The 23,737-nt window shown below is 47.2% G+C and overlaps 1 protein-coding gene across 1 annotated transcript in view; it reads right to left on the bottom strand.

Annotated features, from left to right (window-relative positions):
* The window catches only part of SMAP2 (small ArfGAP2), a 57,517-nt gene that overhangs the window by 15,441 nt on the left and 18,339 nt on the right, over window positions 1–23,737 (bottom strand). Inside the window, exons 2-4 of the mRNA XM_015424098.1 lie at window positions 8,919–9,052; window positions 1,814–1,899; window positions 550–628 (exon numbers count right to left, since the gene is read on the bottom strand). Of these exons, the coding sequence (XP_015279584.1) occupies window positions 550–628; window positions 1,814–1,899; window positions 8,919–9,052 (299 nt within the window). The remainder of the gene's footprint in view (window positions 1–549; window positions 629–1,813; window positions 1,900–8,918; window positions 9,053–23,737) is intronic.

Genomic DNA, 23,737 nt, shown 5'->3' with positions numbered 1-23,737 from the left:
CTCTCATAAAAGCTTGGAAGCTAAGCAGAGTTGGCCATGGTTAGTACTTGGATGGGAGACCACCAAGGAAACTGGGGTTGCTATGCAGAGGCAGGCAATGGCCAGACACCTCTGTTTGTCCCTGGTTAGTACTTGGATGGGAGACCACCAAGGAATGCCAGAGTTACTAGACAGAGTGAGGCAATGGCAAACCACTTCTGTTGGTCTCCCACCTTAAAAACTGTAGGGGGTCGGCCATAAGATAGCTGCGACTTCACAGCACTTTCCTCCACCACCAAAGAATTAAAACTTGAGGGGTGGGGTGATGGCTGTAGTGTCACTCAACAGCAAAACATATTTTTTGCATGAATAAAGGCCAGTCCCCGGAAGGATCTCAGCTAACCAGTAGGGGGGAAAATAAACTTCTTCCTATGGCAACAGCTGTCCAAGACTCATCAGAGCAGAAAAACACCAGACTAGATAGATGAAAAGTCTGCCTCTGGATTTAAGAAACTGCCTCATGCATTTATTAAGGGGGGGGGGGGGAATTTTGAAACATTGAAGACTAACCCGTAACACATTGATGTCAAGACTTCGGTCCATGTATTTCTTCTTTTCGTACTTGTCTCTGATGAAGCCCTCAACTGCTCTGTGTGGAAGTTGGTTAAGGACAAACAAGGAAAGGGAACATGGTACAACAAGCGCATAATGTTGTCAGGCAATGGCCAACCACGAGAAAGCAACAATACCTGAATGATAAGGCTCCCACTTCAGGCTGAAATGCGGCCTTTGCTGCTGTTGCCATTGTTTGCAAGCATATGTTGATACCAGAAGAGGCAAAGCCCAAAGTTAGCCACAACTAAATGGGTGCACTGCTTGAATGCATGCTGCATTGCGTATGCAACTCTTACCCCTTGCCTTATTGTGGTTTGGGAGTCCGGGCAGGTGAACAAGATGGCAGGCGAACAAGATGGCAGGCATCATGCTATGTTCCTGCTGGAACAGGAATGCTACAAGCTTACTCCTGCTCAGTGAGGCAGCACTGGTCAGAATAGGACCCCATAGGGCTCCATAGTACTGCCATCGACTGCAGCAGTTTTCTTTATTCTGCAACAGTTCAGAAGAGGCTTTTAGTGCAGTGAGTTCTGAAAGGAAGAAAGGGAAAGCAGCTATCCTAGACACAGCATGGAGAAGGAAGGACTACATGGAGAAGGGTGAACTACCAGGACTGGCTGTACTGAGGGGACGTGTGGCGGGGGGGGGGGGGGGGGGGAAGGGCCCACACAATAAAGTGAAGACATAAAAGGCAACAGCCTGGTCCTGTGGCATGTTTAGTCAAAAGCAAATTCCCCCGAGGCCAATGGGATTGACTTGGAAGAGTGTGCAGGATTCCACTGCAGAGAGGACCAAGGCATTCTCATAGCAATGGAGACAATCTATGACCACTCCAGAAGTTTCATCATTTGTTCTACCCATGCACAATTTCAGATCTACGAAAGAGAACCCAGAAGCATTCCTCCTCCCCCCCACCCCGGGGTTACAATACATTGTGTTTTTCGTACTGTAAACTACTTTGGATCTCCACTGGGGAGAAAAACGGCATATAAATGCTTAAATGAATGAATAAGTTAAGTTGTCTGGAAGGTGCCAAATGACAGATAGAGCCCATCAAATGAAAACCTGCTGGACAACAGCTGCACATTTACAATGTGAAGCATTCTGTTCTGGTGCAGCTCTGAGGACTCATGCAGAGGTTAGCAGGGACACCCTCCCTCCTAGCAGAGGCTCAGCATCACCACAAAAAGCTTCGAGAACAGAAGAAAAGAAAGGATGCTGGTCCATCTGAGGTCGCCTGAAGTTTTCCGGGAGATAAGCTTCATAGAGACGATTTGCTTTGCCGTTCCCCATCTCCTGCATGCACTGGAAGAGAAGCAAAACACCCGAGGCTCAGTTTGGTCAAGGACTTAACCTTGGAATACACAGAAGGAGGAACAGAACCATGCTGAGCGAGCAGGTATATAAGTACAGGTCCCTCGTCACTGAAAGGGGGCTGTGATCAACATTAGTCAGTCTTTGAGCACTGAGGCTAAGGGTGCCCCCATAGACGGGCCAAAAAAGCCAGACGGGATCAGGGGCCATGAAGTAGCAGCTGCAGGCAGCCTTCCTCCACTGTTTATTTAGTAGCTTTGGGAAGAAGCAAAAGAAACGAGATGCTAAAGGAGATACAGATTCTCTTCACCAAGGATGGATGGGCAGAGAAGGCAGCAAGGGGCTCCCTCCTCCTTGGCCGAGGATCCCTTCCAGATGCCTTGGCTTGTCGCTGGGGAAGACTCAAGATTCACAACACAGGGCTGCGTTTGACATTATGTAACCAGGCTGTGAGTGACTACAAGAGGATCCCTACATATCAGAAAGGGGAAGAGCTTCCAGTTCAGAGTGCAACATTTCCAGAAAAGCTACAGCACCGACATCTTTTGCCAGCAATGGAAACCCTCACAACTTGGCAGCAAGCTCAAGCAGACATGGAGTTGACCAGGGCCACATCTGCTCAGCTTCGGCAACAGGTCAGGTCAGGTCCCAGAATTCATTTAGGCAGATTTGCACCCATTCCACTGTGGTCTCAGAGCACCAAAGTTTCCAGGAACCTGGAGCGAAACCACAGAGCTTGCTTTGAACAGATGAAAAGAGAGAGAAGCCTGGATCTCAAAAGCCGGCAGATGCGTGTGTACACTGATCTGCATAAATCAAAATTAAATGGTGACTCAGCAATCCATTTGCGGCCACAGCTTGACAGATCAGCAGAAAATGACTGCATCTGTAATTTCTAGAGAGCAGCAGCAATCCACCATTTACACTCCTCCAGCAAAGGACATGTAGCAACCCATTTATTGCAACTTTGCTCTATTTTCCAGGCTGAACATCTCAAAATGTATGTGCCTTGCCCATTCGTGACTGCCTGGTGCAGTGTATTCTGCTGATCAACACTGGTTTGGCTCTTGTATGGGGTTCTACAAGACCCTTAAAACACTTAGCCTGTTAAAAAGAAGGCAAGACACAAAATACACATAATCCTGCAGCCCTTCTGGAGGGAGAAGCTCATTTCCCACCCACTGATGATTTAGTTAACCCTCTTTGGAAATGCACCTGGAGCAGAGCTGCATCCTAAGGGCATATGCCATAAAGGATGATGGAGGAACACACATGTTCAGTTCAGACAGGCAATTTCTTTGGGCTAAAGGTCAGCTTTTTACTCTTTGCACAAAAGAAAAACATTTGTGGCCAAAGTGTCACCTGCTTTGCATAAAAGCATCGAGGTATGTGTGGCCATATGGAGAACATCCTGTGATGAATGCTGGGCACATTCAAGATATCATGGACAGACAGTTCAGGCCATCGTCTGCTCTTTCCTCTACAACATGATCGAGATGTCAGAAAACGGTTCCCTGCAAGTGCCCATTAGCTACTGGCTGAGCAGATTGCAATGTCCCAAATTGCTCCCAGACCACTCAGTTGTGCAATGTGAAGGCCACTTGACAATCAGCACAGAAACTGAGTAAGAGGAAGACTTGAAGGGTCAAAGGAAAACCTCACTAAGAGCTGAAGAAAGGAGGTGTTACATACTGAGGTGTGTGGCAGTGATGGTGGTGGGGAGACAGAGTACTTCTTTTGTGTAAAAGAACTACTCTGAACCCTGGAGATAAGGCAGGATATGCATCAAAATAAAGACCTTTCTAGAAGTATAATATGACCTAGTTTTTGAAAACAGTAGAAGAGATGGTGGAACTGTAAGGGCTATTCAATTTCTGGAAACGGTAGATTGGACCTTACCTGAAGATTCTTTCTCTTCAGTGGGGGAGAAGTCATCCAGGAAGTGGTTAGGCCACGCCTCTGCTCGCTCAGATAGGCTATGCAGATTTCTTTTATTGCGTGGCTCCTATTGGAGGGATCTAGGCTGATCTCTCCAGTTATGTCCAAGCCCAGTCCTTTATCTGTTCTTGCTCTTACTCTATTTCCCTCTCTCTCCATTTATTATGCATGAATCCTCACAAATTGTTCTACATGCCACCCTTGGCCTGATTTGATTTTGTGGTTCTAGGGTGGGATGTGGATGAAAAAGAACCTTCAGGTAAGGTCCAATGTACTGTTCTCCTTCAGTGGGAGGAAGTCATCCAGGAAGTGGTTAGCTGTACCCAAGCTGTTCTTCTAAGGTGGGTGTTTCATTCTCTTTTTCTTTCTTGTTTGTTTGTTTTTGTTTCTGTGTGTGTGTGTACTACTTCTTGTAGTATTTGTCTGCCAAAGGTTGCCTCAGTGGAGGCCACCTGATCTATTCTGTAATGCCTCACGAATGTGAAGAAGGAGACCCAGGTGGCTGTTCTGCAGATTTCCTCCACTGCTGCTCGTGTGGAGAATGCTGCCGTTGTTGCTATTGCTCTTGTGGAGTGTGCAGTCACCTAACCAGGCGGCGCAAGGCCTTTGCACCTCATAGGCCTTGGCCATGAATTGCCTAATCCTAAGTAGGCCACTGTGATCTTTGAGACCCTCTTCCTCTGGTTCTGAACACAGAGTGATACAAACAGTGAGTCTGACCTTCAAAAAGGCACTGTCATGTTGAGGTATATGCGGAGAGCTCTCCGTACGTTTAGTTTGTGCCAGGTTTCTTCTTTTTTTTCTTTTAGGTGCTTCGGATTGGGGCAGAACGAAGGTAGCACAACCGGCTGGTTGAGGTGGAAGGCGGCGTTCACCTTTGGAAGAAAGGATGAGTCCATCCTCAAGGATACCAACTGTTTGGGATATGCACAGTTCCTTCCTAGCCGATAGTGCTGCTAGTTTGGAAACCCTCCTGGCCGAGGTCACTGCAATGAGAAAGGCCACCTTCCATGATAGGGAACAGAGCTCAGTCGTCTTCATTGGTTCAAATAGTGGTTCAGACAATGCGTGCAGTACCTTGGAAAGGCTCCGTGTCGGGAACCTGTGTCTGACTGGAGGTGCCAATTGTTTGACTCCTAACAGGAATTTCTTCACATACTTGCTTGTGGACACATTCCCACATGTCTTGTGACCTAGGTCTCAGAGGAAGTCTCAGAGGTAGTGCCCACAGCCTCATGGAGGACATTTGAACCAGATCCGGGAGCCATGGTCTTCATGGCCATGAACACGACTTCTGCCCTGTCCCTTCTGATCCTGTTGAGTGTCCTTCCTATCAGAGCTGTGGAACAGCATATCGACTCCTTCCGCTGCTGGGTCTTGGTATCTGGACAGGAACCTCCTGACCTGATGGTTCTTTGATCTCGCTAGCAGGCCCATCACGGGAGTCCCTAATCTTTGTGTGACTTGGGTGAAGACCTCCTTGTTCACAGCCCATTCCCCTGGCTCCAGGTCCTCCCTGCTCAGCCAGTCCGCCAGGAGGTTGGACAGACCCTTCAGGTGTTCCGCCCTGATGCTTGAGACAGATTTTTTTCTGCCCATCGCAGCATACTCCTGGCTTCCGTGAAGCGGGACTTTGATCTGGTGCCTCCTTGCCAGTTGACGTGAGCCTTTGTTGTCATGTTGTCAGGGTGTACTAGCATGTGGTGATTCTTTATCTGTTTTTCAAATGCCTTCAATGCCATCCTGATTGCCCCCACCTCCAGCCAGTTGATGCTATGAGTTGCCTCTGCTGTAGACCGTTTGCCTTGTGCTACGCAGTGCCCACAGTGGGCACCCCAGCCCCTCTTGCTCGCATCCTTGTTATCACCAGGTGGTGAAGATGGAGGAAGCTGATGGTCCTGCTCACGTTCGATGGTATTGTCCACTGTTCTAACTCCCTCATGAACCCTTCCTTCATCTCTACCGGGAGGTGTTCCCTCCAGGAGATATCCTTTTGGAAGGGGAGAAGAACCCACTGCAAGGCCCTAGCATGAAGCCACGCCCATGGTACCCTGTTTATTGTTGAAATCATTAGGCCCCGCAGGGCTGCCAGGCGCACCAGATCCACTCTTTTCTTGGACCTGATGCTCTGTACCAATCTTGAATCTTTAGCTGATTTTCCTCTGGTAGAGATACAGTGGCATGCACACTGAACAGCCCTGATATCATCCTGTAAGCAGTTTGGGTGAGCAGGGAGTAAAGAGCCACTTGAAATGTAATACTCTAGGCATCTGAATTGTGGGAATGAAAAGAACTGAAACAGTCCCTTTAAAGTCACAATCACAATCTACTACCTATTATGTGTGTGAATATCAGATGCTAAGAAGAAACATCTAGTGATGTTGGAGGAAGCTACTTTTCCTCTAGTACAGCACTTCCAAAACTCTCCAACAAATGGATGCAGCCCCTCACAGGTGCTGCAAACACTCATCCAGGGGCAGCCTGGAAGAAACTGACGTGTATTTCTGCCTCCTCCCCAGACCATTTGCCCTCCTCCTTCTCCAAAGTGTCCTCTATAGAGACAATAGCCAATGGGTACTCCCCCCCCCCTTCCAGCTTGGTTGGAGGTGGACGTTTTACAACCTCTCGGCATGGGTTGCCAACACCTGGGCCCCAGGGCCCCAGGACTGCCTCAAGAGGCTTTTGCGTTTGCTAGCCCCGGTCGCGCTCTCCTTGGTGGCCTCCGAGAAGTTTGGGCCTCTGTGCCGCAGTAACTCTGGTGGCCTGACCTTTTTTGGAGGGGGTGAGGGTGGGGACACTGTCCTAGCTGTTGTTGGCGGGAGGGAAGAAGCCCTCCCCTCGTGGAGACTGCAGTCTCACCTGCCTTGCTGGCTTCTGGTGGGCACCCTGCTGGGATCTGCCCTTATGGCTGGCGCCATGTTGGGGTCTGGCCTCATGGTTGCCATCCCCCTAAGGGAGGCATCTGTGGTGTTCCGCATGGGGTAGCGAGGAGTAACCTGAAGCCTCTGGTTTCTGTTTTCTCGTTCTGCGTGGGTGCCTTTATGCCTCCTGAAGCCTTGGGTGGCGGGGGCCTCTCCTTCTTCCACCTCCGGTGTCTTGTGCGGTGAGGAATCAGCAACCCATATCCTTGGACTGCTCTCCTCGTGCAGCCACTTCTGCTGCCCTCGGAGGGTTTCACGCAGCTCTCCCCCATTCACAGGGCCAGCCTTTCCGCCATCGGGGTGGCTCTGCCTGGTTGCTTCTACATCCCCTGACAGGGGAAGGCGACAATGTCTGCTATTTGACTGGCCTTTTAAAAATCTCTGGTCAAGGTATGCGGGAACTGAAGATCTAGGCTTCTCTGTCACTTCTGGATGAGGTAGGTTTGATCTCAGCCTCATCTCTCTCTGCATTCCCTCCCAAGGAGGTGATGGTGGAGGCTATTTCGGCCTGCTCAGAGCTAATATAGGGAAGGTGGCCTCTTCTAGGGATTTCTCTGGGTTCTGGCTGCCCTACTCCCCTGGCCATACTGACTTCAGAGTGTCCATCCTCTTCCTCAGGGACTTCTGATGTTTCACTGAGCCCCGAGGCCTCTTTGAGGTGGCTGGGGACCTGGAGCCTGATGAAGACTGCGAATCAGGCAAAGGATGGGTTCTCTTTCTTTTGGAGCCCCTTGAGGATTGCCTTCCCCGGGGCTCCTGTCTTGCATGCCTTGTTGGGGGTTGCCCTGGGGCTGCGCCCCCCCCCCCGGCTCCCCATGCCCTGCAGCCATTGTGGAGCCGTCCAAGGCCCTCCCATTATGGGCCAATTCCAGGTGGGCCTGATTGGTTCTGGCGCCATGCCTACTGGTGCTTGTGCCTGCTGCATGTGCTGAGGAAATGGAGGCTGCTGGCCTTGTGTTAGGGAGCCAGCCTGCCCCCAGAGCCCTGCCACCCCTCCCCAAGGGCCTGTGCTTTGCCCCTGGTTTGGTGTCGGCATGCCTCCTGCAAGGTCATTCCCAAACTGCCGCCCCTCCCCATCAGAATGGGCTCACCGCGAGGGCTCACTGGCCCATTTTTGCTTCCCATGCCACCTTTTCTTCTCCTGGCCGCCGTCCTTTTGCCCTACGACCACTGGCCACTCTACAGGCTGATCTTCCAGCTGTCTTATTTGGGCAGGGGGGGTCGCAGGAGCCCATAGGCACCTCCGGCCTCCGTGGTGACGTCTCCTTGCTGGTGGGGGAGTGGGAGCCTGTCGGCTCCACGCGCTCAACCGGTCCCATGCTGGAACCTTCCTCTGCTGTCTGCTGCGGCGTGCCTTTTGACCGTTGGGCCTCCATTTCCCCGACCCCCGATGCCTTGGAGGTAAAGGGTTGCTGCTCCCAGGAGGAGGCCTCCGTTGCGGCAGCCATTGCTCCTCCACCTGAAGCCTCAGGCGAGGGACTGGGTCCGCTTCTTCTCCTTTGTCCCCATGGCTTCCTGGGGGATCCTCAAAACGGCTTTCCTTTTGCACCTGGATACTCTTTCCTCCTATTTTTTTGTCTGGAAAGGAAGGGAAGGCTACTGTTGGCTTCTTGCTCTTCTGTCTTCTTTAAAGTTTTGGGGTTTTTCGGTAAGCTTCCTGGCTTGGAGCTGGAGCTCTAGACAACCTACTGAGCACAGGACTATGTAAGAACTGGAGAGGTCAGCCTAGGTCCCTCCAAAAGGAGCCACACAATAAAAGAAATTTGCATAGCCTATCCGAGCGAGCAGAGGCGTGGCCTAACCACTTCCTGGATGACTTCCCCCCACTGAAGGAGAATGGGTTTGTACCTAGGGAGAGAGAAGCACATAAACATATACCCTGCAAACAGTAGTCTAGGTTTCTATGGGCAGGGATCTGGCAGAAGGGAGTATATGGATGAGCTTTTAATTGCATGAGCATCCCGCTTACAGTCAGGAGAGGTACAGCGGGTTTAGTTCCTCACCTGCTAGGCCCAAGTTTCACTCTTTAATTTGCCAAACAGTAGGACAAAAAGCCAATCTGAATGACACCATACACACACAGTCCCCAATCCTATGGAGGTGATACCTTTCTCTTCAGAGCTGCCCTCAAAACACTCCTCTGCTACTCACCTGTATTTGCTCTTGTGTCCACTGGTCGAGATTGACTGATTTTACCCGGGATATGTGGACACCCAGGTTCCTGTGGATTCCAGCACAGCGGATGCAGATGAAAACGCCAATGTTCCAAGATGCCCATCTCGGCCCTGGTGGATAAAAGGAAACTGGGCATCAGGCTGGCTATACTGAATGAGCTCTGGACTGAGAAGCCATTGCAAACCAGGCTGGAACCAGAAGAGCTTCCATCCACAACATGAACTGGGTGTCAAACATTCACCGCTGGGGAACCTGAAAATTGCAGCATGCTGGCCAATGAGAGGAGGCCCATCTATTCCTGCTCCATTTGCAGGCACAAAGCAGGAGGAGGGCTGGGAAACAAGGGGACAGGCAGGGAGAGGCAGGTACCGGTACTTGCTTCTTTAAGTGACTGCTCCAGACATCTCCGGCCACCCCAAAACACACCCTGCAACAGTTATTTTGTGGCAAGGCAGGATGTTTTAGACCACTGCTTTAGTACACGAGAAAGGAGTCCTTGGTAAAGGAAAAGAGGTTTGTCTCCATGAGGGAGTCTGTTGCAAAGGTGCAGAATCACAAGATGAAGAAACTGCATGTTATCCTATAACAGTGGTGGCGAACCTATGGCACGGGTGCCAGAGGTGGCACTCAGAACCCTCTCTGTGGGCACGCGTGCCATCGCCCCAGCCAGGCCCAGACCATCATTAAAGTGTCGAATTCTCTGCCAAATAATTTTAAGTAAATGAAAGCATTTGGGATTGCTTTCCTTACTTTGTTTGGATCATCTTAAGTTAATGTATGAGTTGTTTTTTCTAAAGTAAAACCTCAGTATTCAGGTTAACTTGCCGTGTTGGCACTTTGCGATAAATAAGTGGGTTTTGGGTCGCAGCTTGGGCACTCGGTCTCTAAAAGGTTCGCCATCACTGCCCTATAACATTTTTGGCCCATCCTTCCTTTGAAGTGCGGAGGTGGTGTGTATGTACATATTCCCCATTCACCATTTTACCTGTCAGCCAATTGCCATTTCCCAGTGACCTTCTGGCAGAGGAGGGGTTTGATCCTGGCTCCCTGTGGCCCTTGTTGTATGCTAACCACTGTACCAGCTGTCACCCTCTCCACACCGCACCCTTTTAGAGCCTAACACCAGTCTTCAGGGGGCTGTACCCAGTACTAATGCAGCATTTCTCTCTGCCTGCATAACCCAATGAAAACAGAGGTCTCATTTCAGAACACACTTTACAAGCTTTACACACTTTACATTTATCCCCCAAACTATAAGACCGTCCAGTATTTCCTATTTTAGCAAAACAGGGAAGCTAAGGCAACTCACCAAAAAGGATCCAACAAAGTCAACACAGCAGGAATCTGAATTTGGTTTCTGCAAGACCTCACAAAGGGAAGTGACAGAGCTGCTCTGGGCTTTGGTTCCTCAGAGCTCACTGTCAGAGAGCATTCCATGCCAGCAATTTGGGCTTCTTCTGCCCCATTCAAAGCCTGAGCAACTTCTAGCACCAAGGCCTCCAGTCATCAGCTTTAGCAAATAAGACCTGACTGATGGCGTCTAGGAATGTCAAATGTTTTCTCCAGCCTTGAATTTGGGCAAGGCCAGATCCCACCCCCCACTATTTCCTCCAAACATAAAGCATCAATTAAAACAGCAGTCTTAAAGGGGGGGGGGGTCACATTTTTATGAAAATGACAAGAACATTCTTAGCTCAGGTGATTATGTAGAAGAGGCAATTTTGCGTTGCTCCCATGTCCCTGAAACAGAACCACCAGATGCTTTGAATGCAGCTAGCAGAGACACAAAAGTTTCCTGATAATCGCCTGCATTGCTCTGCAATGCGAGGCCCTCAAAGGTCTGCAATAGCTAGTGACAGAGTCCAACCCTCTGCTGAAAGGTCAGCCCCACAAGGCACAGAAGCAGCCCAGGTGCTGTTACCCTTTAGGTGCCCTAAGTCCAGAGAGATCTGTAGATCAGATTGCTCAAACCAACAAAACACACTGCTTTCTAGGGGAAAATGAACATTCCAAGGGTCATAAGAAAGTCTGGCCTAGGGGTGGAAGGGTGAAACATCCTGGACTGGAAACCACTCCTTTGGCAAACTCTCTCAAATTTTACTGGGGCACACAAAGCCCCGTCCATATCCCGTTCACAGTTGCTAAAGTTCAGATACTCCCCAAGTCTAAACTCTCACACACAGCTGAAGTAGGTATCTGTAGGCCAAGGCAGGCAAACTTTCCATCCAGAAGGTCACATCTTGGTCTCTCCCTGCTTTGGAGGCTAGAGAGTTGGACATCAATTCTTTCCTGTTCCAGTACCTGCATTCATCAGATGAGGGACTGAAGGGACTTGAGCTGTTTAACAAATTTCCTAATTTTTATTTATTACATTTTTTTAAATCGCCACTCATCCGAAGTATCTCATTACAGCTTACAACATTAAAACCAATAAGGCAAGAAACAACATAAAAAAATAATACAGATTAACATTAAAATATTAAAATACATGGCTATCACCATTCTACTATTAAAACAGCCCAAACTTGTGGCTACCCTCCAAAGTCCAACCTAAATAATTCAGCTTTGCATGCCCTGTGGAAACGAGGTAAGCCTGGCAGGGCACAGGTGTCATCTAAGAGTGCATTCCACACAGTAGGGGCCACAACTGAGAAGGCCCTTCCGCTGGTGAAAGCTAACTGAGCCATCTGGGGGCCAGCCCCTAGATGATGACTGAAGGGAGCGCAGGGGGGTTGTAATGGGAGAGGCAGTCCCATAGGTATGAGGGTCCCAGACCATATGAGGGACTGAAGGGAGCGCAGGGGGGTTGTAATGGGAGAGGCAGTCTTATAGGTATGAGGGTCCCAGACCATATGAGGGACTGAAGGGAGCGCAGGGGGGTTGTAATGCATTTAGGTAGGAAAAATCAAATGCATAATTATAGGTTGGGGAGACTTGTCTTGGCAGTAATATGTGTGAAAAGGATCTAGGGAGTCTTAGTAGACCATACACTGAACATGAGTCAGCAGTGTGATGTGGGTATAGAGTTGGTTTTTGTTGCCCCAGAAGGTAGGACCAGAACCAACGGGTTGAAATTAAATCAGAAAAGTTTTCGGCTAAACATTAGGAAGAACTTCCTGACAGTTAGAGGGGTTCCTCAGTGGAACAGGCTTCCTGGGGAGGTGGTGGGCTCTCCTTCTTTGGAGGTTTTCAAACAGAGGCTAGATGGCCATCTGACAGCAATGCTGATTCTGTGAATTTAGGCAGATCATGAGAGGGAGGGCAGGAAGGGTTGCCTCAGTGCTGAGTTCTTGTGGCACTTTCTTACATGCCCAGGAAAATGCTGATTGCCACTTTGGGGTCAGGAAGCAATTTTTCTCCAGGCCGGTTTGGCCAGGGATCCTGGAGGTTTTTTGTCATCTTCTGGGTGTGGGAACAGCGGTCACTGTGGGGGTGGAGGGGGAGGTATTTGTGAATTTCCTGCATTGTGCAGGGGGTTGGACTAGATTACCCTAGAGGTACCTTCCAAATCTGATTCTATGAATTCCACAGAACCTAATCTGAATTCACAGAATGCTCTTACACAAAATGGTTCAGTTACATCCTGCTCTAAAGGGCTATCATCAATTCCAAGCACTAGGTTTCTGTAGTGACAGCACTCCTATGGGACAGTCTCAGCACCTATCTTTCAAAGATAATAACAACGATTGTTTGCTGTCAAGTCCCAACTGACTCATGGGAACCCCAGGATCATGGAGTTTCAAGGCAAGAGATGAACAGAGGGAGTTTGCCATTGCTCTCCTCTGCATAGCAACCCTGGATTTCCTGTGCAGTTCCCCATCCAAGTAATAACTGTGGCCAACCCCACCTAGCTTCCAAGCTCTGTCGAGATAAGGCGAGTCAGGCCTATTCAGGCTATTCTTTGAAAATACATTTATGCATAATTCATTACTCAGTACCGTTTCCCTTTACTAACCTCCCAGGCTGCAAATTTGGTAACCTTTGGAAGGGTAAGTCAAAACGTGATGCTGGAAGTCCTTGATTGAAAGTCTGGAAGCATAATTCAGCCCAGTAACCAATGAGTGGGATAGCGCACGAACAACGGAATGACTCAGGGACCAATTAGACAGTATGTGGGAAGATATGTGGACAATCCCAATTTTGAAAATGCATGCATGCTGAAAAGCAACTTGGGGAGGCTTCCTTGCATAGGAATGACATGGGTGGGGGGGGGGTGGATAATGGAAGCTTAATCCTACTACAAGCCATATATCTTCTCATATAATGTCCCTTAAGCTCACAGCAGGTTAAAAAGAAGCACATGTATCTTTAAAAAAATTAGGTAAGAATGTGGCAGGGGAGGGGGAGAGAAATGACTGTTTTGAGTGAAAAGATTAGAAATAAGAAGGCCAAGCGGTACCTCTGCCAGCCATACCTCTGTTCCCAATCGCAGTTGGTGCTGATTTTGGTTAAGATGCATATGCGCGGAGGCTGTTCCCGCATCCGCTGTATAAAATCTATTGCCGGAATTAAATTTATTCCAGCTGAGTGACTGGGATTCCCTTTCCAAAGTGAAACACTGAGGTGGGAGTTTGGGGTGGGGGGCGGGGGAGCAAGAAGTGACCAAGGAAGCATGCTGTTGTCAGGGGAGGAGGACGTAGGCTGGGGGAGAGATGGAGGAACCCAGCAGTGAGTGTGGGAAGCAGCCGTGTTAAGAGCAGCAACTCTTTGGAGTTCTGCAGTGCAGTCCTGTGTGAGTAACTTCACTGAGCTCAAGGGCACTTATTCTTGGTAGGCGTATTTAAGATTGTGGCCTTCGCCATGCCAGAACTGATAATGCTACTTTTGCCTGGCAAAGTGACAAAGCACTGGAGTGAAAGATACACAGCAGTTACACCAATTCTTTGTTTTAAAGCAATTGGCCTGTGCCTTGGACATCGGAGACTCTTTCTCTCTCTAAGCCTCAGCTCGTAGCTCCCACTGTATCATTTGTAGCACAGGAATAACAATGGCCTACTTTACCAGGCCAATGTATGTAGTATGCTGTGCACTCTGAAGTTAAACAAGACTTGTCAGAGTAGTGGAAATACATTTCCACAGGGATGAAGCAAGAAACCAGAGGGTCATGAGTGTGAGAAAGCACAGCACCTGGCAAGATAACCTGCTTGAGAACAGGATGAACTAGGAGAGAGGAGCCCAGACTTCAATGCATAGGGTGAAGGGGGGGGGGGGAGAGAACGAAACAGGAGAAGAGCTGCTTTATAAATAAAACATCAACAACTGTCAGAGCCCAAGCTTCTGCCTACCAACTCCACAGCAAGAGCAACTTAAAAATGCATAAATGAAGCAGCAGCTGTACTGGGGAGCCTTTTTGGCTGGCATACATATCTGGGTCCTTTGGTGGGGAGGGAAAAGTTAGGCAGCATTTGAGCTGTAGCTTGTATGCAATGGAAAAGAGAGATCAGCTCTTGCTGGGAAGAAATCAAGAATGCATCAAAGCTCAGGAAATTGCAGATGTTAGCTGCCAGGCCACACAAAGTTATAAGCACTGAAGTCCAACAGTTCTGAGACGCTTATGCATGTAATTGTGTAACTACAGCTCTGCCCTCTGAGGACTTCTGCACTGTACCCAAGACAGCGGTGGAGAAGAAAGTCCTCTTTTCCAACAACCCACCCTCCAGACTTATAAGCACCGAGGCTGCTGAAAGAGATATAAATGAGCTTTCTCCTATCACACATGCTCCAAATACACAAAACATTAGAAAGTTATTAATGAATATGCTTTCCCAAAATGGGGGGTGGGGTGGAGCCCACGGACTCATTCTGCTGACAGTGGTCTGGTGCAAGAGAACTCATGCATCAGTGGAAGGCCCCACTGTTTACAGAATGGGTCCACAGGATCCAAACCAGGGTACAGAAGCCTTCGAGTGAATCTCTTCTGTTCCCATCTCCAGTTATGTCAGGCATTGTGCAATGAAGTCAGACTCACCAGTAACAAAATAAGTCTTGATCAGATATTGAGAGCAGGTACTTACCAGACAGCTGTTCACACTGTACCACTGATCTGTTTTATACGGCTGCTCTGTCTTACTGAGACTACATACAAGATGAGTCAGACTCTGAAAAAAGCATTTATATAAATGCAAAAGGATTAAATGGGATAAGATATAAATAATTTGTCAATGTAAACTTCAGCTATTTCCCAAACAAACTTGGATAGTATCAACCAAAGCATGTTTTCTTTGGGAGCATTTACAGCTCACAGTCCAAAAACTTTGGTCATGTTGCTCTTATGCTTTTTAGCACTGCAGGACTTGTCTCTAAGCAGATACAGACTGAGGCAAGGACACTAAGCCAACCCATTTGCTTGAAAGCCGAGGCTGAAGCTCTAGACACTATTATTTACAGGTCAGTCCATTTTAAGCAAGTTTCTTCACAAATATGCCTAAAACTATGTCACAAGTGTCAAGAGCAGGACCAGAAGTGAGTGGCTGGGTGTTACGGCACAGTCGGGTTTCTCAGTGACGTAGAGAAAGACTGTTTGGCTGTTGATATTGCTGTAAGCATTTATAAACTGTGCCCTGACCTGGATGGCCCAGGTTGATCAATCTCACCAAAGCTTAGGGCTTGGATGGGAACTGGCCCTGCTTAGTACTTGGATGGGAAACCACCAAGAAATCCCAGGGGTGCTACACAGAGGCAGGCAATGGCAAACCACCCCTGTTCATCTCTTGCCCTGAAAGCCCTACAGGGTCATCATTAAGCAGGCTGCGACCTGTCAGCACTTTCTGACAACACAAAGTTTAGGAAGAGGGAGAACAAAAAACAAACAAAAAGAAAGGAATACCACTGCAATGGAATTACATCAAAAGAGGCCAGTACCTGGCTCTTCCAGATTCCGGATTCGCTTCAAAGTGCTGGTGCTTACCTTTAAAGCCCTATATGGCCAGGGTCCGGCATACCTGAGGGACCGACTTTCCCCATACAGGCCCCAAAGAGCACTTTGGTCGGGGTCACAACACCGCCTAGTGACCCCGAGTCCTAAAGAGGCCAGGCTTGCTGCCACAAGGGCCAGGTTCTTCTCGGTGGCAGCTCCTACCTGGTGGAATGAGCTCCTGGAGGAGATCAGGGCCCTGTGGGACCTCTTACAGTTCTGCAGGGCCTGCAAGACGGAGCTCTTCCGCCAGGCTTTTGAGTAGGAGCCGCCGCCACCACCGAGTAACGGTGGAGCAGGACCGCCAGGTTGGGCCGACTGGCCACTTGGAACATCTTGGCCCATGGCATCCCCCCTCTTTGATCCCACCGCGATATACAATAGGGAGTGAGTATTTTAGTTCCGCATGTATCCTGCAAGATGCGAGTTTCTGTTTTAATTGTTTTAACTTGTCCTATTTTTATTGCACTTGGTGCCTTAACTGTTCTAATCTTGTTGTATTTTATTGCACAGCTGTGCCTATGTAAGCCGCCCTGAGCCCGCTTGCGGGGAGGGCGGGGTATAAGTGAAATAAAATAAATAAATAAATTCCACGCTTGGCTTCCAGGACATTACAAGGTCTCTGATTCAGTTCAGAAAAGGCTAACACATTTGCTCTCCCTTGAACTGTGATTCCAAATCCACCAGTGGGGGAATTCACTATTGTCATTTTTGATTAACATTGTGAACTGTTTTGAGGACTTCATGGTAAAATGCTGGATAGACACAGACAGACAAAATCGTTTCATTGACTCCAAGGTACCTGAGATGACTTGCTAGTTCCTGAGATTAAGAGGAAACCTATCATAAATGCAATTCACAGCTTAGGCGAACCATTAAGTGGCAGAAGGAGTGAGGAACACCCCCCCTTTCTTTTTAAAAACACACACAGAAAAGGAGACTAACTCTGTGTGGTGCATGGGTAGTCATGATTCATTTTCAGGAGATCAGTAGGATGTAACCTATTATTTGTATTAAATTCAGATTTGCTTTTAATTCAGATTTGTCTTTAAAACAGGATTTATATAACTTGGGTTATTGTATTAATTTAAGACATGCTACCATGTTAAATGTCAATATGAAACAAGCATGAATGAAACAAACTGGTCTATATTAGGACAATCACAATGCCAACAGTGCAGTCCCACACAATCAGGTATGATTCTTTATGTGAACACAATCACAGACATCTCAACAATTCTTCATGGCTTGGCAACACAAGCAAGAAAATTAAGTTGGCTCCGGATATAATTTAAAGTGGCCCATTTTTAGAACTGAATCATTGATTTTTATCTATACTGTGCCAAGAACCATGGAGTAGGATAGCGCAGAAACCAATAAAAATGACCAAGCCCTGAAAAATATTTTGTACTTGCTGTCTAGAAGATAAATGATTTTTAAGGCTATCAGACAACCTTATAATTGACAAGAGATTTGAGAAAATATAACTCACAGCACTGAGAGGGAAAACTAAGACGGAACACCCATTTAATGGTTCCACACTATCTTCAGGATACATGGGCTGCAGAAAACAGAGCTTAGTTGGGGGCATGGGAAGGCAGAAGAGAATCACTACTTCTGTACACATTCTAGTGCACTGGTCCCCAAAAATCTCATGTCTATTGGCCTACTGTTTGCGCTGGAAGCCCTAAGCACTATAGAATATTTTTAACTCTATTTTTCTTTAACCTCAGTTTTCTCACTAATGGGATCCCAAAGTGGCTTACATCACCATTTCCCCCCCTCTATTTTATCCTCACAACAGCAACCCTGTGAAGTAGTGTAGGCTGAGCATGTGTGACTTGCCCACAATCACCCAGCGAGCTTCCATGTCAGATAGAAGATCTGAAACTGGGTCCTAGCCCTACACGCTAGCCACTACACCAGATTGGCTATAGAGCACATTCTAGGGAGCACAGTTCATAAAGGGAGCTGTCCAGTACTGATTATTTCCCTATCAAAATAAATGTCCTTGAGAGCACGCCCACTCTACATTTCAGGGAAAGATCAGTAGAAGCAGGGAAGCTGTGGCATAGGAAGCCCATTTATCATGACTGTTCTTCTCATTGGGTGTGGTCAGATGGCATGCTGAGAGCGGGTTAAGCTGCTCCGGCCCCATGTGTGTGTTTTTTAACCTGGAGAATTGCGATCACACTCACCTCCTTGTTCCAGATTGCTGCGCAGCCACATTGCTCCCCGCCGTCCACACGCAGGAGCGTGCGTCGGTTTTGTTTCTCTCTCTGAGTTTGGGCATGCACACAGGCGGCCATTTGTAGAACTAAAATTTTCACGCGTGTGCAGAACAGCGATTTCCACTTCAACCCGACTGCTGTAACACTTCCCTTTAAACTTTAAAGGAACACATCCCTTTAAACGCTTACCCCAAAACTGGCCTCTGTGAGATCCCAAACTCGTCTAAACGTTAAAACTAGGCACCATTTAAACATTGTTTTTAATAACGCGGTGGCAGACCTCTGCCTATGCGCACACTGCCAATGCTTTAAAAAATGGTGGGCGAAAAGCGGAAGCCTCGGGGAGCTTTCGAGCGGGGAGGGGATTTAAACCGGAAGTGGCTCGACACCGCAGGAGCAATCAGACGTCAGAGAATCAGGAAAACACCACTTGGGGACTTGGTATCAAAATACTCCGGGTTAAAGCGGTTTTGAACCGGAAAGCGACAGCTGGGGACGGGAGGCAAAAATTGACTGTGTGATCGCACAGATAAAATCCATTTCTGAGGCGGGCCAAAAGCAGACTAAACGGGCCATCTGAACACACCCATTAAGTAGCTTTTTGGTTCTCAGATGGTATTCTGCAGAAACGCTGACACACAGCATTCTCAATGTACTTCCCAATCAAATGTCTGATCGTCTAACCACCTTTTTTGAAGAACACCACAGCAAATGATGAAAACCAGTTGTCATCAGCGTGGGGTGCAATTCTATCACCCAAGCTATTCAATCTCTATGAAAAACCCTTAGGACAAACCAATAATATCTTGGCAGATGGTTGTCATCAACATGCTGATGATACCCAGCTCTATATATCCTCATCTTGGTGATGAGGTAGAGGTCCTGAATTGCTGCATAGCTGTTGTGATTAACTGGATAAAAGTAAACATATTGAAACTAAACCCTGAAAAGACAGAGGTAAAGCTGGCTGGGAAGGAGGAGGTCTTGAAGGATGTTGTCCTCCCCAATTTTAATGAAGTTCAGATGTCCCTTGCTGACTCAGATAAAAGCCGTGGGGTTATACTGGATCCAACTCTGTTACTGGACAAGCATGTTAATGCAGCTGCAAAAAACACTTTCAACTAACTCAGCCCATAAGATGGCTCTTTACCTTGATAAGGCTGATCTGGCCATCTGGATCCATGCCGCAGTAACACTGAGACTTGACTACTGTAATGCACTGTACATTGGTCTCCCCTCAAAATCTACTCAGAAACTCCAGTTGGTGCAGAATGCTGCCACTCAGCTTTTACTGGGAGCTGATGGAGCATGCATATTACTCCCATTCTACAGAAACTTCATTGGGTGCCCATTTGTTACTGGGCTCAGTTTAAGGTATTGGCTGTCACATGCAAAGCCCTCTGTGGCCTTTGTCCCTCTTGTTTGCAGGACCACCTCTGCCCCCATGCTCAGCACAACAGCTTTGCTCATGTCAGCACAGGTGTATGCCCAATCTGCAATTGGGCAAAATCAACAGTTGCCTTTACATGTGCTTTCTCCATTGTGGCTCCTACCTAACTGAATGGCCTGCCTAAGGAGGTAAGAAAAGCTCCCCTCTCCTACCTTGCTGCAAACAGTGCAAAACAATTCACAAACATACTTGTATAAATTATTAGGGTCTGTAGTCTATACTGCTGTGTAGTTTACTGTAAGTAGGATCTTATTGTGCAATTTTTGCACCACTTAATGAGTCATGTTAATATTTATGCTATGCTTCAGTTCTTTCTGGTTGGTTCCAGACTTCTATAACCTAATGCATTGTTTACTGAATGTCCCGTTTGGTTGACAGTACTGACTCACTATGTGTAATCCGCCCTGAGTCCCTGTGAGAAATGTGGACTATAAATAACAAAGTAAGTAAAAGTAAATAAAGGCAATTTCACTCAAGTTAAGTGATAATTTTGCTGGAGGAGAAAGCTTCAGTATAAGAACACTGAGCCTGTATATGCCCTACTAGAATGGCTACCAGCCAAAGCAGCCAAAAGGAACCTGCACATTTCCAGAGGGGGTACTGCCTGTAATAAGGCACTGGGGACCACAAGAATACCACCACCATGCCTTGCTGATAAGCACCTCCTAGAGAAATCTAGTGTCAGACTCCTGGTCAAGAGACTCCCAACAACACTCTCTTTAGCAGTGATTTGTTTATTAAAGTATCAACATGATCCAGGTTAAAACAGTACCGTGTCAGAACTGAGGTCCAGGCGGGAAAATCCAAAGATATAGACAGTTCAAACTAAGGCCCCTCTAACCTAACCAATCACATATCTCAGCCAGCCCGCCTAGCTCTTTCGTTCACTATCCACTCCTGGAATATACGATCCCCGTTATCTACAATAGCAAGCTGGCACAGCTTCGTTTTCAAGGACGTTCCTCTAGGAGGAAAATATCTTAAGGAAGAGTTACCACGCCTAGGATAGAGTGGTTCACACACTCAGCCATTCACCCCACCCCGTAGGAATTTCCCTCCCCTCTGTAACTATGGCAAACTAAGCAGAATTTGACATCTAGTTAGCCACAGTCAGAAGCAGAATATGGGCCCTTTTGTTTGATCAGTTAACTCATAAGAACGTAATGTTAGAAGAACCCTGTTGGATCAGACCAGTGGTCCATCTAGTCCAGCATCCTGTCTCTCACGGTGGTCAACCAGTTGTCCTGGAGGGCCAACAAATTAGGCATGAGAGCCAAGGCCTTCCCCTCATGTTGCCCCCTTGTACTGGCATTCAATGGCTTATTGCACATAGACATGGAGATTGTCTCATAGCCACTGGTGGACCCATCTTCCACTAATCTGCCTAATTCCCTTAGAAAGGCATCTATGCATCTGCTGACGGTTGAGTGCCACAGTATAATTACTCACTGAATAATACTTCCTTTTCTCCATCCTGAATCTATTGCCCATCAATTTCATTGGGTGCCACCAAGTTCGTAGAATCATAGAATCACACAGAGTTGGAAGGGGGCATTTAGTCCAACCCCCTGCTCAATGCAGGATTAGCCTAGAGCATCCCCGACAAGTGTATATTCTTGTATTATGGGAACTCGGATTGGATGGCGCTTTCAAAACTACTAAAACAGTAACCTGTTTTGGAAATCAGTACCATGGCACCTAAAAAGCTGACAGACTTCTTCTGACATAAGCTTCCACAGACTACATTCACCTGACAAACCTGAACTCATTTGGAACAAGGTTAATTGCAACAGTCTACTGATCAAGACGTCAGTTGGACAAAAAATAGTGGTATGCTCAGAAGATGAGGACAGAGCCAAGAAGGTCAAGGATGAGGCCCTTCTGGAGAAACCTGGTTTTCCAAGGAATAGCACACCTCCGCCTGAAGAGCCCATATTTTGCTATCTAGCACACTTCATACTTTGAAGATGAGCAGAGGCAACAACTCAGTTCATCAACGTTCTGCAGAAAAAGAAGTCAATCATCATCATAATCCCAAATGCCCAGAAGTATTAAGGTGGTTATATTTTCTAGGGCAAGGGGGGGGGGGAGAGAATACCAGCCGCAGTTCAGCCTTCTAGCTGAACAAATCCCAGGGGCATTCTGCAGCAAGAAATCACGTAGGCTACACAAGAGGATGTTATTACAAGGGCTCTGTGATGAGGTGCTTTTTTCCTATCTTTGCCTCTTTAATTGCAAAATGAGCATTATTTATAGATTATAACTTCTTTCTCTCACCAGGATGGCTGATGCAAAATGAGCATTATTTATAGATTATAACTTCTTTCTTTCACCAGGATGGCTGATGAGCCACCGTGGTTATTCTGGATTTCAAGATACTGAGACAGCGGTCAGGAAATTGATGTCAGATAACATCCAACGCCTCACATGGAAGATGCTTAGCATCTTCAACAGACCTGCTGGAATAGCAAAGAATGTGGTGTTTTATTAACTGCAAAGAATGTAGTGTTTTATTAACCAATGTTAATAAATGAGGAATGAGGAATAGTTCCTTAAAAAATGGTGGTCTGGTGGCAACTTAAAGACAGATAAGAATTTACTCCTGCATAAACTCTTGGGGATTAGAACCTCAGATGAAGGGGATTCTCTAGCCTGCCAAAATTTAGGCTGCAATAGTATCTAGGGTTTTTTAAAAAGTACTACAAGACTTCTGACAATCTTTGTAGCAGCAGACTAACACCTGCTTTGGGTGCCCCCACCATCTAAGGCTAGATGAGTGGCAACCCAAGAAAGGGCCTTCTTGATCATGGTGCCAAAGCTTTGGAACTCCCTCACCCAGGGATGCATCTGTTTCCCTCTATTGTTGCCTTCTGCCAGTGGGTGAAGACTTTTTTGTTTTGCTTGGTGTACCCCCAGTAAACTCTTTTAAAAAAAAAATTATATTGTTGTTATATAACAATATAATGTTATATAACATTAACGGAACCATGAATAACGTAACAAACGAAACCTTACAATATTATAACCATAACAATGCTTTTGACAATTTATATGGTGTGTCTAGAAAATAGATTAAGCTAATTACAGTTATTTATGTATATATTTGTTTGGTATGTCATTGAAGTAAAATTATGGATGCTTTGGCCCCGTTCATACAAGGCAGTTTGGGCCGGGAGCGGGCCAGATCGGAAGCGCGGCAAACGGGAGTGATCCAATGTCAACATCTGCCTGGCGTCGCGCTCCCGCCTCTGATCCGGCCCTTCCCCCGTTGATGCGCGGCAAAAATCCGTTTGGGCCGCATCTTCCTGGCCATGGGATTGGCAGCGCGTCTTGCCGCCGCCGCATCCCCGGTCGAACTGCGCATGCTCGAGCAGCCTCCCCCTCCCACTTGCCTCTTTCTCCCCGGCATCTGATCGTGCCGGGGAGCAACGGCGCGCTGCTAACGGGATCCATGGGATCCCGCCGAGGCGTTTCTTTTTTGGCGCGGCTTTTAAAAGCCGTGCTTCTCCTTGTCTTTTCCCTGCCGTGTGGCAGGGGCCTTTGTGTGTTTTTTGGGTTTTGACTGTATATTGATCGTTGGAATATCTTATTTGTGGTTTGTATCGATATTTTATAAGAATAGGCACTTGTGGTAAAGGTGGTTTGTGGGGAGTAGATCATGAGTTGACAAAGTTTAAGACTGGTGCTCACGTTTGCACAAATTTGGAATAGACTATTGTTGTCATTGATTGTGTTCTATTAATTGTGTCTGATATTTTTGCCATTACAAATTGATCCCATAGTTTGTCGTGCCATGCAGTGAGTGTTGGGGGTGTGGGAAATTTCCAGGATGAAGTTATTGTTAATCTTGCTGTTGCTAGTAGTATTGGGATGAGTTCCTTTGAGTTCTCTTATAGAGTCATCCCATCGGTTCAGGAGCATGATTTCTGGTGTGCAGGTGATAGTTTGTGCTGTAATTTCATTGATCTGTTTTGTCACTTCGTACCAGAACTGAAGAATCTTCGGGCAGCTCCACCAGCAATGAATGTAAGTACCTACTTGTCCGCATTTTTTCCAGCAGACTGGATTGTTGTTTTTGTTAATTTTGTGTAGCTGTTGTGGCATTATTTACCATCTTGAAGTTAGTTTGAAATATTGTAAACATACGCTGTATATCGTAGAATTATTTGCCGGTGAAGCCCATATTGTGTCCCAATCCAGG

This window comes from Gekko japonicus, unplaced genomic scaffold, assembly GCF_001447785.1.
Source record: "Gekko japonicus isolate JY-2015 unplaced genomic scaffold, Gekko_japonicus_V1.1 scaffold877, whole genome shotgun sequence".
In the NCBI taxonomy this organism is placed as follows: domain Eukaryota; kingdom Metazoa; phylum Chordata; class Lepidosauria; order Squamata; family Gekkonidae; genus Gekko; species Gekko japonicus.
Note: the sequence above shows the minus strand (reverse complement) of the source record. Positions and strands in the feature narration are given on the sequence as shown.